At 45.9% G+C, this 12,564-nt stretch overlaps 1 protein-coding gene across 3 annotated transcripts in view; it reads right to left on the bottom strand.

Moving 5' to 3' along the window:
• Positions 1-2,848, bottom strand: part of SUZ12 (SUZ12 polycomb repressive complex 2 subunit) — a 31,433-nt gene extending 28,585 nt beyond the window's left edge. For 2 of the 3 annotated variants that reach the window (XM_082212455.1, XM_082212456.1), the window contains exons 1-3: positions 2,319-2,848; positions 628-674; positions 480-544 (exon numbers count right to left, since the gene is read on the bottom strand). In XM_082212455.1, the coding sequence (XP_082068581.1) occupies positions 480-544; positions 628-674; positions 2,319-2,673 (467 nt within the window). In that variant the 5' untranslated portion in view covers positions 2,674-2,848. The remainder of the gene's footprint in view (positions 1-479; positions 545-627; positions 675-2,318) is intronic. The other variant, XM_082212454.1, reaches the window with a different exon arrangement.
• Between the last annotated feature and the right edge of the window lie 9,716 nt (positions 2,849-12,564).

Genomic DNA, 12,564 nt, shown 5'->3' with positions numbered 1-12,564 from the left:
TTACCCACATTGACCTGAAGCAAAGCATTGTGACTTAAGATGGAAGTATCATAAGCAGTAACAGCTAAATAGCAAGCACAATACAATGTTAATTAATTACCAAACACTCCCAATTACTTATGAAGTATATACATTTTTTATGCAATGTGATTTCATCTTTGACAGCAAACAGTTGATATTTTTCATTGCTATGCATCAGCAAAGTGAATCTCTGAAAAACTACCACTTGCAAGCTCACATTGCAAACCAAACCACATGAAAATTTAAGACAAATACAAGGCTTCACTACATATGTACATGTTATGTGGTCATTAAGTTCATTTCCAAGTGAAGTTTACAAAAAGAATTTAGGTCCCAATTTTGGATAAAGTTATCATTCATACTATACATAGGCAGTACCCTACTATTATCATCATCTCAGTTGCGAAAGAGGGGAGGATGCTAACATATTAAATAACATTTTTAATATGTGAAGTTACCTTTTGATATTTGTTCGAGAGTTTCTGTGGGACATATATGTGAGAGTTCTGTGCAAGAATATTGGCTGCAACAGAAAATGAAAAAAGTCAATTCAACATTGCCACGAGTGGATCAAAAAATTAAAATAAAGGATTAACAGTTACTCACAGCTATGAGATTGCGGGTGCGTAGAAATCTATATATTTGTGTTGGTTCTGTGAGAGAAAATAGAGCAGTCTTTTACAAAGCAGAAAATTTGACACTTTACTAGCTTTTCCCTGAAACACATTAAATTTTTGAATATACAACATTATCCATTTATACCAAACATGTGTAGTACATAAATACCTAGACTGTAATGAAGCAAGTGGGCACTTTCAAACAGCAACCTAATCACTATCAGCTACAACCAAGTGACCACTACTGTGACCACTACCCATCTACTACTGGGAAATATGGCAGTATATATTTGAAAATAAACACCCATTACAGCAGTAGATCCAATAAGATAGATTAAAAATACTTTGGTGGAATTGAGTATTTCCAGAAGCTAATTTGCATCCCTGACACTTGAATAACCAACAGCAGCATAATACATTCTATCTTGCTAGCAAAGTCTTGACTACTTAGCTCCTATGAAACACAAAGTTCACCAAGGAGGAAGAATATTCAGATGCTTAACCAGAGTTATGCCTGTCAGCGTAGAACCCTTCAACATTTCTACAACATCTCTGAAAATTTATAATTTAGTGGAAGAAAACATCTTAAATTCTTAGAAAACTGACTTCTGGGAAACACACTAGTTCCTTCCTAATCCAACTTTAAAATCTTACTCTATAAAGTGTACAGATTTATCATTCACAATTTCATTTTACAAGGATCAGAAGATGAGCTTTAAGTGTTCTAAGAGCAACTGCTGTCCCCCCCCCAATGTTTTTGTTAAGCTGCTGTCTTGTTAGATGAAAGTTCTAGGGACTGAACCTTTTCACTTTAAAAACTAGTTGTTGCAATGTTTAAAAAGGGGTGGCAGTTAAAACCTTTTTTTCTATACATAAGGCAATTTTGTAAGGCTACCAAATAATCGGCCACATTCTTCAGACTAATTCCTGATCACAAGTTTCCTTCTCGAGTTCTCCACTCCTCCTTGACCAGCCTTATCCATACCTTCAGCCTTCACCACACAACTCAAAATGACAAGTCTGCAATTTTTGCCCCAAATACAATAACCAACCTTTTTAGGGTCCAAAACCAGAGACCAATTCCCTAACCCTCCAGACATCCCCCCTTGACTTTCCTTACAGTTCATAAAACCTCAGCTTCGAAAATGATCTTTTGTGGGACAAGGAGTCGTTCAATCGCTTAGGAAGACCAGCTTCCCAATGAGCTCTCAAGGGGTCGGGAGGGAGGGAGAGATGAAGAAGACACTCGTAACAACATAGTATCAACTTACAACGCCCCCCGCGGCTCTCCCGAGCCCCGAAAGGTAATCCTACCGAGAGGCGCAATCTGACTACTCCTTAAAATCCTTCGAGGTGGAGCGTGTGTGGCACGGCCTCATTAATGTAACAATTAGGCAGGGCGCGGGTTTCCCCCCACGGGCAGCCCTGGGGGCTGACAACCCTGGCAGAGGAGCAACAGCATTGCTTGCAGAGCACCCCTCCCCAATCGAAAGAAGGGGGGGACCACCTCCCGCCGAAGGACCCGCGCGCGCCAGGGGGGGGGGAAGGAAGGCAGCCCCGCCGCCCCACAATAAGCGGCCGATGCTGCTCCCTCTCCTCCGCCCATCACGCCTCGACTCGGGCGGGAGGGGAACGGTTGTTATTTTCGGGGCCCCCTCCCTCCACCCCCACGAAGCTCACTCTCGAAGGCCTGCAGAAAGAGCTCGTGGTCGGCCTGGATCTGCTCCATCTTCGGCTTCTTCACCGGCGGGAGGGCCGCAGCCGAGGAGGCCGCTGCCGACGACGCCGAGGAGCCGCAGCCGCTGCCGCCCCCCGAGTAGCCGCTGCCGAGGCCTCCCACGGCGCCGCCGGACTTGCCGCCCGGCGCGGCGGCCGAGGTCGAGCCGCCGCCGCCGAACCCGCCGCCACTGCCACCACCGCCGCCCGCGCCTCCGCCCGTGGCGGTGGCCGCGACGGCGCCTCCCCCTCCGCTAGGAGCAGCCGAGCTGGGCCCCGCGCCGCCGCCTCCTCCGCCGCCGTGCTTCTGAGGAGCCATGGTGGGAGGGGGGGAGAGGGCCCTTTCCGACGGGGCCGGGTCGCGTGGCGGGAGACGCGGGGAGCGGCGGCCCGCGAGGGCCAGGAGGCGCGGCGCGGCGGAGGAAGTGGGCAGCGCTTCGACTCCGCCAATTCGCCCCGCCGCCGATCGGTTCTCCTCAAGCGCCCTCTCTGCTCCAGCCAAACCCGACGGCGCCGCCGCCAGCCGCTCCCGCCCCCTCCGCCGAGTGCCCATTGGCCCGCGCCCTGGCGCCGCGCCGCTCCATTGGCCGGCCCAGAGCCCGCCCAGAAGTGACGGCAGAATGATTCCGCGAGAGTTTGGTTGGACCGCGCGCTTCGCCGCTGGGAGCTGGCCTCCCCCCCTCCCCCTCCTGCTTCCTTTGAACTGAATTCGCGGGAAAGCGGAGCTGCTCCTTCCTCCCCCCACCCGCACGCTTTCGCCGCTGCGGTGCATGACGGGAGAGGACGTGGGCTTTAGGGAACTTTTTTTAACCGACGGCTCACGTCGAGGCGCGAGGGGCTCTGAGGCGCGCGCCTTCGTTCCGTGGAACGCGCCCCGATTGGAGCCGGAATTCGAGCGCGCGGAAACAGGAGTGGGGGGGGGGCGCAATCGCGCGATAGTGAGGCTACGTCCACACGTGCCGCGCAGAGTAAGGTGTCGGCTGCCATCTTGGTCTGTTTCCCTCCTGCAGCACCAGGTGCTCTCTGCAACTCCCATTAGCCCAGTGGGGGGAAACTGCCCCCCCCACTAAATAAAGTAAATAAATGACAATTTGCATCGTAGATAACTACACCCCCACCCCCAAAAAATCTTGGCGATGCCCATGGCCGCAACCAAGCATATGGGGAGATAGTTATGGCCCTCTTGTTTTATACCCCTTTGCCTGGGCTGGGCGGACACAGGTGGCATTGTGGGTTAAACCCACAGTGTTGATGCTGACCTTTAAAGCCCTAAACGGCCTCGGTCCTGTATACCTGAAGGAGCGTCTCCACCCCCATCATTCAGCCAGGACACAGATCCAGCGCCGAGGGCCTTCTGCCGGTTCCCTCATTGCAAGAAGTGAAGTTACAGGGAACCAGGCAGAGGGCCTTATCGGTAGTGGCGCCCGCCCTGTGGAACGCCCTCCCATCAGATGTCAAGGAAATAAGCAGCTATCTTCTCTTTAAAAGACATCTGAAGGCAGCCCTGTTTAGGGAAGTTTTTAATATTTAATGCTGTATTGTTTTTAACACTTGATTGGAAGCCGCCCAGAGTGGCTGGGGAAACTAAGCCAGATTGGGGGGGGGGTATAAATAATAAATTATTATTATTATTATTATTAAACCACAGAGCCTAGGACTTGCCAATCAGAAGGTCGGCGGTTCGAATCCCCGCGACGGGGTGAGCTCCTGTTGCTCAGTCCCTGCTACTGCCAACCTAGCAATTTGAAAGCACGTCAAAGGGCAAGTAGATAAATAGGTACCGCTCCGGCGGGAAGGTAAACGGCGTTTGGTTCGCCACAAGAGGCTTAGTCATGCTGGCCACATGACCTGGAAGCTGTACGCCGGCTCCCTCGGCCAATAAAGTGAGATGAGCGCCGCAACCCCAGAGTCGGCCACGACTGGACCTAATGGTCAGGGGTCCCTTTACTTTTACCTGGGGTGGGCAGCCTAGGTTCAAATGGCAGGAACTACAGTACAGTATGTGTTTTTGTTAAGGGAAAGGGTGAAGGAGCCTAATATTTTACTACTTATCTGCTAGACTCACTCCTAGTGTCTGCCTCTCCCAGGTTGGCAGCTACTTCTGACACAATGTGCTTCATATTGTTGAGTGAGAACTTGCACAGGTTTTAAAGGTGAAAGGTATTCAGTTGTTCACAAACCACAGAGTGAGGCCTTCTTGAGGAGAGGTGATTCGGGTGCACTAGCTGACAGAGGAGGTGAGAACTGTTGCTAAGGCCATTTGCTTCCTTTAATGATGGTCCACAGGGGAAGGGGGGAGCTCTTCAGCGAATCACAATCTGCAGACCACCCCCCCCTCCGCTTGCTTGCTTTTTTAAAGAGAGCTGCTAGCATTTGTAGAACCTAAAACACGATGTACATACTCTAATAATCCTTTTCTTTTTTAGAAATTGGGCTGCTTCCCTTTTTGGTGTTTTATTCCTGCAGACACCTGTGGTTAAATGCCGTATTTTCCTTACCTAGGTATTTTGTTAAAATGCAAACTCTTAACTCTTGTTTTGCTTTACGATGGAGCTGTTAATTTGATTGTTACTTCTGGACTTTTTTATAGGTTTTGCCGTTTTTGTATATTGCTTTTTTTGTATCATCTTACTGTTATTTTGTTTCACTGTTCCCCACTTGAGGATTGAAATGTTCAGTGAAGAGGATTTCTCAATAATATCCATAACGGCACAAAGTGTTTCTCTTTTCAACATCTTTGAAAGGTAACCCAGATGGCAGTTTAAAGAATAAAACTCCAGAATTACTACTGTGTGATTACCCTTGTAGCTTTTCTCCTGTTGATATGCCACCTTTCCACAGCGAACTGCAGTTGAAGCAGCTAACAACAGAATTCTTCAGAATTCAAAACATGGTGGGAAGAGAAACTAGTTTTGTAAAGTTTAATAAATTCAAATAATACAATATCAGCAATTCATTACTGCAGATAAACAACCCAGGCTTTATATGTAAGCACAAATAAAAATTAATAAGCAAGCAATAAACACAGTTCAGAGTGGAAGAGGACTCTTCTCAGCATCCTTGATGCTTCAAGGTTGACTCCCTAAACTCTCCACAAGATAAGGGTGAAAGCAGCAAGAGGGAAGCAGCTAGAGGGCAATGATGGTGCATTTTATTTCCCAGTTTCCTCAAAGCAGCAGCATTTATAAAGTATATAATAAACAATGTGGTAGTAATCTCTTGGAAGTTTTTTTTTTTTAAATACTATCAAGTGCTGTGGAGCAGCAACCTATTTTGCCTTGCAGGACCTTGACATATGGTGTCCCCCACCCAACTTTAGGTTGTAGGTAGTTTCTAGGATGAAACCCCACTTCTTGGGAATCTCCTGAGATTAAACCAGTCTCTTCTATCCTGGTGTTCTGCAGATGTTTTGGAAGAAACATCTGTTTTACTCCAAACATGCACACCACTTTCCACCATGAGACATTTTCAAATTCTACCTCTAAACTCATTAAAAACTGGGTTTTTCTCAAGACCCAATTCCTGAGTCCAAATAATTATTACCGTATTTTTCACCCTATAGGACGCACCGGCCCATAGGATGCACCTAATTTTTTTTTGGGGGGGGGGGGGGAATAAAGGGAAAAAATTATTTCCCCCCCAGGCGCGGGGCTGGGGCGGGGGAAGCCCGAGCTTCCCCGACCCCAGCCCCCAGAACATGCGGCTCTCCGCAAGCGTGGGAGCCCAGCGTCAGGCTCCCACGGCTTGCAGAGAGCTGTGCGAAGCTAAGCCTGGGCGCGCTGCGCCTCCGCCCTGTCCCCCGAGCTTGTGGGGCTGTTGGGGGGAGAAAGGTGCTTCTCCCTCCCCCCCCGCCAGCCTCCGAACCACGTCGGGAGACAGCAGGATGGCGCACTGTGCCTCCCCGCTGTCTCCCAGCTTGTGGCGCTGGCAGGGGGAGAAGCGCGCTTCTCTCCCCCCCCCACCAGCCTCCAAACCAGGTCGGGGGACAGCGGGAAGGTGCAGGTTTCTGGACTGGAGACTGCAGTGCTGGGGAGTGGGCAGGCTGGCAAGGCCCCCTAGATTTAGAGGCCCAAGTTGCCCTGCCCTCGCATGAAGTCTTTGGTTTGCAATTTTGGGAGAGTGAAGACTTTCTACGGCGCTGGGGAACGGGCAGGCGGGTGAGGCCCCCTAGATCTAGACGCCCTAGGCTTCAGCCTACTTAGCCTATACATAAATCCAGCCCTGGCAGGAGTTGATCATGGTGAGGGTTTGCCAAACGTGCCTCCTCCTTGGCACGTTTCTCCCTTTTGTCCCGAGTTTGAGTGTCTTCAAAGTCCACTTTGATAAAGCCTGTTCTCCAGCTGCAACGCTTGCAGGCCAGTGTTTCCCAGCTGTCGGTGTTTATACTACCGTACATTTTTTTGAGACTTGCCTTGAGAGAGTCCTTAAACCTCTTTTGTTGATCACCAGCATTACATTTTCCATTACCTGCTACTGAATCATGATTCTGAATCTAAACTTTTTATGAGTCATAATTGCCTACTATTCATATTCAGAACAAAATTAACTGCTTTTAGTTAGCTCTGAATTTGAACATCTGTAGGCAGGACATTTTCCGTAAGTGATAGGGCTGGCATGACCCTTAAATATTACTGAAATACAGCTCACATTGTGAACCATAGGTAGCTTATCTACTAGCTGCAGGAGCTACAAGAAAATCTGAGGTTTTATATTCAGTTTGAGCCCATTAATATTAGCTATAGGAACACCTGAACACCAGCAGGTGAATCTCCAAAGAGGCATATTATGCTTGACCAGACATTACATGTGGAATAGTGATGCTTTTAAAGAGGGATAGAAGCCTTTCATTTTGGGGCAGAGGGGGGAGGCATACAGGGTGGTAACAGAGCTATTTCCAAGTGCTTATTTCAGAATACTGGGTCACTATTCTCTCAGTGGAGGGAATTGCTCAGATTTTGTTTCCTTAAACAATTTAAAATGTGATACATACCTTTCCATAAATTACATTTAAATTGGTTAAGCGGATTACCCTTACACTGATAAACCCCGATCATATTTTTTTTTTTGGTCAATGCCCCATGTTTTGATGGGAGCTAGCAGCATTAGTTTGGGTGACTTAAAATAACTTTTACCATGAGAAGGGAGAGTAGTGTATGGTATTTGATATATGTGCTCAAGGGAAAATTGCTCTTAAGCAAATAAAAGATTAAAAGATTGCAGCAGCAACAGAGCATGAGGGACAGTAATGGGCCTCCCTCTGATTATCCCGTTGTAGCATTTCTGAGACAGTCTCTCCCCTACCCTTAAAAATGTGTAATAGATCCTTTTTGCCTAATTTTCCGTGATCCGTTCAGATGATAAGCTTACAAAAAGGGCACATGGGAAGCATTTAAAGTGGATTTTCCATGGGGGAAAGAACAAAGGACATGTCAGGTTGCATTTTGATTTGCATTCCAAATCTACTGTGCACTGTTCTCCTGGGTCTGGTCTTTGCTTGCCTGCCATGCGCTGCATTTGTTACTTTGGTTTGAATACTTCTGACAGTCCATAATGTTAATTGTTCTAAGGATCACTTTGTTAGACTGTGAATTAGAAACGAGGTCTATTTTGGTGATTTCCCCCACCTCAGAAACAGAATATTATTTTCAGTTACTGGTTATACTTAGACTGGCTATTTAACATCACATGCCAGCATTTTAAACATATTTGTTGTTGTTTCCTCAATGTTTGTGTTTCTAGCAAAGAGACTTCAGGCACTCCCGAAATATAAAAGCTTTGGAATTCCATTGTCCTGTTATACTGCTTTCTTTTTGTTCTGCTTTGAGCCTAACAGCTATAGGTCATGCAGAGTGGTTTCAGCTTTGTCTGTGTGCTCATATCAGTTGCAATATTGTAAGGCTGCATACACCCTAACCTGTTTGTAGCACGAAAATAAAGTTTTCCTAAATCTGTAATCATCCGTGCTCAACCTCAACGTAATCTAAATTGATTCTAGATCCTGCCACCCACAAGGGTGGGCGTGGTTAACTGAAATGTTTGAAAGCTCTCCCTTTGATCAGGTTATCCATGTGTTTTCCTCTCTGCACATGCCCCAAATGAATTGAGAAGGAAGTGGTTATTGCAGTCTTGGCATGTGCCCCACTCACAACATCAGTGGGCAGGTATGGATACATACACCACCCCCATTGATAGGACTGCCTACATCTGTTTTCAAATGGACATGTAATGGTATCATCCACAATCAATCCTCAACAAGGTTTTATTTCCAGAATAAAACCAGCTTGTCAATAAGACGTTTTCAAGGGCAAAAATCAATGGAATAGATCTAGAGTGTGTGAACTACATAAGAAAAAAAACTACTTGGTCCTCCTTGATTCTAAAATAAAATGTTGTGTGTACACTGACTCTTGACAATGGCCAGTTAGTCAGCTTTGCTTTATATTGTTGCTCTTATGTGGACAGCATCTGAATAACTTTTCAAAAGCTTCGTATTTTGGCCTAAGGATGACTAGTGAAGTGGCAACAGAGAGGAAGAACCTACTGTTTCTCTCCTTCTGTTCCTTTTTTCAGAAGGCAGTGTTAGAAACTCTAGACAGTGTTAGAAACGTAGATATACCGTTCAACTTCCAAAACGTTCAGAAACCAAAGCGCGTCAGGAAGTCACTGCAGCCAATCAGAAGCCGCGGAAGTCCCATTAGACGCTTGGGTTCTGAAGAACGTTCACAAACCGGAACACTCACTTCTGGGTTTGCAGTGTTCAGGAGCCAAAACGTCCAAGTACCAAGGCGTTCGGGATCCAAGTCACGACTGTATAAACTAATCACCAAATGGTACCGTAAACACAATAGAATGTGTAAAAACCTTTTTTGCAGTAGGATGTTGTTATTGTTATTATTTCTATACCATCTGATATTTTAAAGAAAAAAATATCAGAGTGGTTTACAACACATTAAAACATCAGATAAAACAAGCCAGAAACAAACCCATTCAAGATTCATGGAAAATATTTCAAATCCTTCTCTAAGTGACACATTGCTTTCCCCATAATTATTTACCTACTTTATTTAATATAGCTGCTCCATAGCAGAAGTGCTCTAGGAAGTCAATGTGGTGTAGTGGTTAAGAGTGGCAGACTAGGACACAGGAGATTAGGGTTTGAATCCTCAGTCAGGAAACTTACTGGGTTATCTTGGGCCAGTCAGAGTCTCTTAACCTACATCAAAGGGTTGTCATATGGATTAACAGGAGGTGGGTGAACCATGCACTCCTTGGAGGAAAAGGTGGGATATACAGTAAATGCAACAAATAAGTTCTTCTGCTTACCTGCTTAAGAAAGCTGGAGGGGCCAGCCAGATAGAGATGTCAGTCGCTAACCTAGCATCCAGAGATAGCCACATGGTCGCAGTTGGACTCACACCAGTTGCAAAACGTGCCTGGCATCTGGGGAGGTTTCTAACACTGCCTGTAAGAAAATGAATCACACAGTCTGTCTCCTGCTTTATATCATGCCAACCAGGGTTAGAACACAAAAGTGTTTGGGGGGTTAGCATACTGATACAGCAAAGATGCTGAAGTCATGCCATTCCCAAGTCAGTAGACCTGCCTCAGAGTTGATTCTTCCAATGGTGAATCCAATGTTCCTACAACCACCACCTTGCTCACTACTACCAACGTTTGTACAGTGGTATCTTGGGTTAAGAACTTAATTCGTTCTGGAGGTCTGTTCTTAACCTGAAACTGTTCTTAACCTGAAGCACCACTTTAGTTAATGGGGCCTCCTGCTAATGCTGCGCGATTTCTGTTCTCATCCTGAAGCAAAGTTCTTAACCCAAGGTACTATTTCTGGGTTAGCGGAGTCTGCAGTGGCGTAGTGTGGGGGGTGCAGGGGGGGCCGGCCGCACCCGGTGCAACATCTGGGGAATAGGGTTAGGAGGTGCAAATTACTTGCCTTGCCCCAGGTGCTGACAACCCACGCTACGCCACTGGGAGTCTGTAACCTGAAGTGTCTGTAACCCGAGGTACCACTGTATTAACTGCTTTGCCAAGTTGCAACACTGAGCACCTGTAGTTGAAAAAACGGCTGCCGTTAGGGCTCACGTTGCTTTTTATGGTATTGTGGCTGGTTCTGTCATCGCCGTTTCTTCACTGACTGGGTTATAAAATTCCAGAGAGCATAATTATTTTTCCAGGTAAGGGAGCAGAACACAGTGGTTGCTAAGCAGAGCCCGGATTTGTTCTCCACTGCTTCCTGTTCACAGCTCAATTCTGGTATGTTCGCTCATAAGGAAGTCCTAGTGTGTTGAGTGATTCTTATTTCCGAGTAAACCTGCTTGGAGTTGCATCAGCGGGTGAAAACAAGTTATATTTTCTATTGATATCACCCCTTTTTATTATAGTAAATAACTACCTTAATGTAACCGTAATATAGTTCTGGTTTTGCAATCAAGGATGTTTCTAACTGATATTCTCTAAAGTGTTTCATATAATCTACGAACTACAGAGAAAGGCATTTGAGGCAACTGCACATGGTGACAGTGCAATCTACTTTTCTGCAATTCCTTTGAGCAGTAGAGTAGCAAATATAAATATATACTTCAGATGTATGAATTCCAGATTTACAAGGAATATGATGATCATTGTTGCACCAGAAGATGGGCATCTTTATGGGTGTGACCTACAAAACAACTGGATCTGTAGCTATTGGAGAATAGACCCTACTATAAAGGATAGTCGATGAGGTGTTGTAGTCACAGAAAGGTGACACTAATGTAGTATAATGTATAATGTAGTAATAATGTAGTAAGAGGAGAAGAGTCCTCCTCTTGTGACTCCTCCTGAATATTCTTTTGATATATTCAGAAGAAAATACTGTTAAGGCAGGTAGTGGTCATGGTCATGTGGCCAGCATGACAAACCCACTTCTGGCGCAATGGGACACTGTGATGGAAGTCAGAACACACAGAAACGCCATTTACCTTCCTGCCACAGTGGTACCTATTTATCTACTTGCACTGGCATGCTTTCAAACTGCTAGATTGGCAGAAGCTAGGACAGAAAAATGGGAGCTCGCCCCGTGGTGCAGATTCAAACCGCTGACCTTCCAATTGGCAATCCCAAGAGGTGCAGTGGTTTAGACCACTACCCCACCTGAGTCCCAGTAAAATGGTACATAAGTATATATTGTTCTGTAGATCCAAAATGGTGAAGCTTTCAGTGTCTCCAAAGCAAACATGCAGAAGCATGTAAGAATGGTCAGGAAAAAAGCTTATCACAAAACCTGGCGCGTGCACACACACACATTGCGTTTCAATGAATGTCAGTCTTCAAGGTTCAGAGAAATGATGACAAGCCAAGAATCAAAATTTCAGAACATCAAGGATGTTGCTAGGGATCTAGAAAGAATGCTTCAGATGTGTGTTAAAAACGTTAAAATACAGACTTGCTTAATTATATTCATGAAGCCATATTCTTTGCACACATATAAGTAAGGGAAGGATGATAAGGAAAACAGAGGAATGTAGTCTACGAACACAACCTGATTATACCTTATAGTGTCTGGTAGAAATAATGTATGTGCAAAATCATTGATTTTTATATGGGTTTGGATCCTAAGTGTTAGCAGAGAAATCTGAGGGCTCCCTTGGACAAAAAACAAGGAGACCAGCTAGGAATACCAGAGCAAAACAGCAGCCAGTAGGCTTGGTCTTTACTGAAGACTCTTGTGACAGGACTCCCACCTGCCACAAGGTGGAACAAGATGGAAGCCCCAAACAAAAGAGCCCCCAAACTTTTATTAGCTGCTAATCCCCATGTTACACCCCCCAAAACTACACCACTCATACATCACGGTTACATCATGAAAGGGGAGGTCTGGTGGCAGTAATCTGAGCATCCTGGACCCTGCCCCATGGTTCTCTTTGCCCTCCACCAAACACCCATCAAGTGTAACAAAAAATATATATTTACACTTCCCTGTTTCCCAGCCAAGTTAATCATACCCTTTTGTCTTCATCTGGGTTTGTTATTTATGGAATGGCTACCTGTCTGGCACTCAGGTATCAGGATGCCAGGAATTATCACTCAGGCAGAGGGGCTGCTGAGTAGCTGAGCTCACATGTCTATATTTCTGAAGTTTTCCCAGTGAGCCAGTACATAGATACATTTATCAGTGAATTGTTACATTTGGTATCGTGCAGCAAAGGCCCTTTGA

This window comes from Podarcis vaucheri (assembly GCF_965113315.1).
Source record: "Podarcis vaucheri genome assembly, chromosome: 2".
NCBI classification, from domain to species: Eukaryota; Metazoa; Chordata; class Lepidosauria; order Squamata; family Lacertidae; genus Podarcis; species Podarcis vaucheri.
Note: the sequence above shows the minus strand (reverse complement) of the source record. Positions and strands in the feature narration are given on the sequence as shown.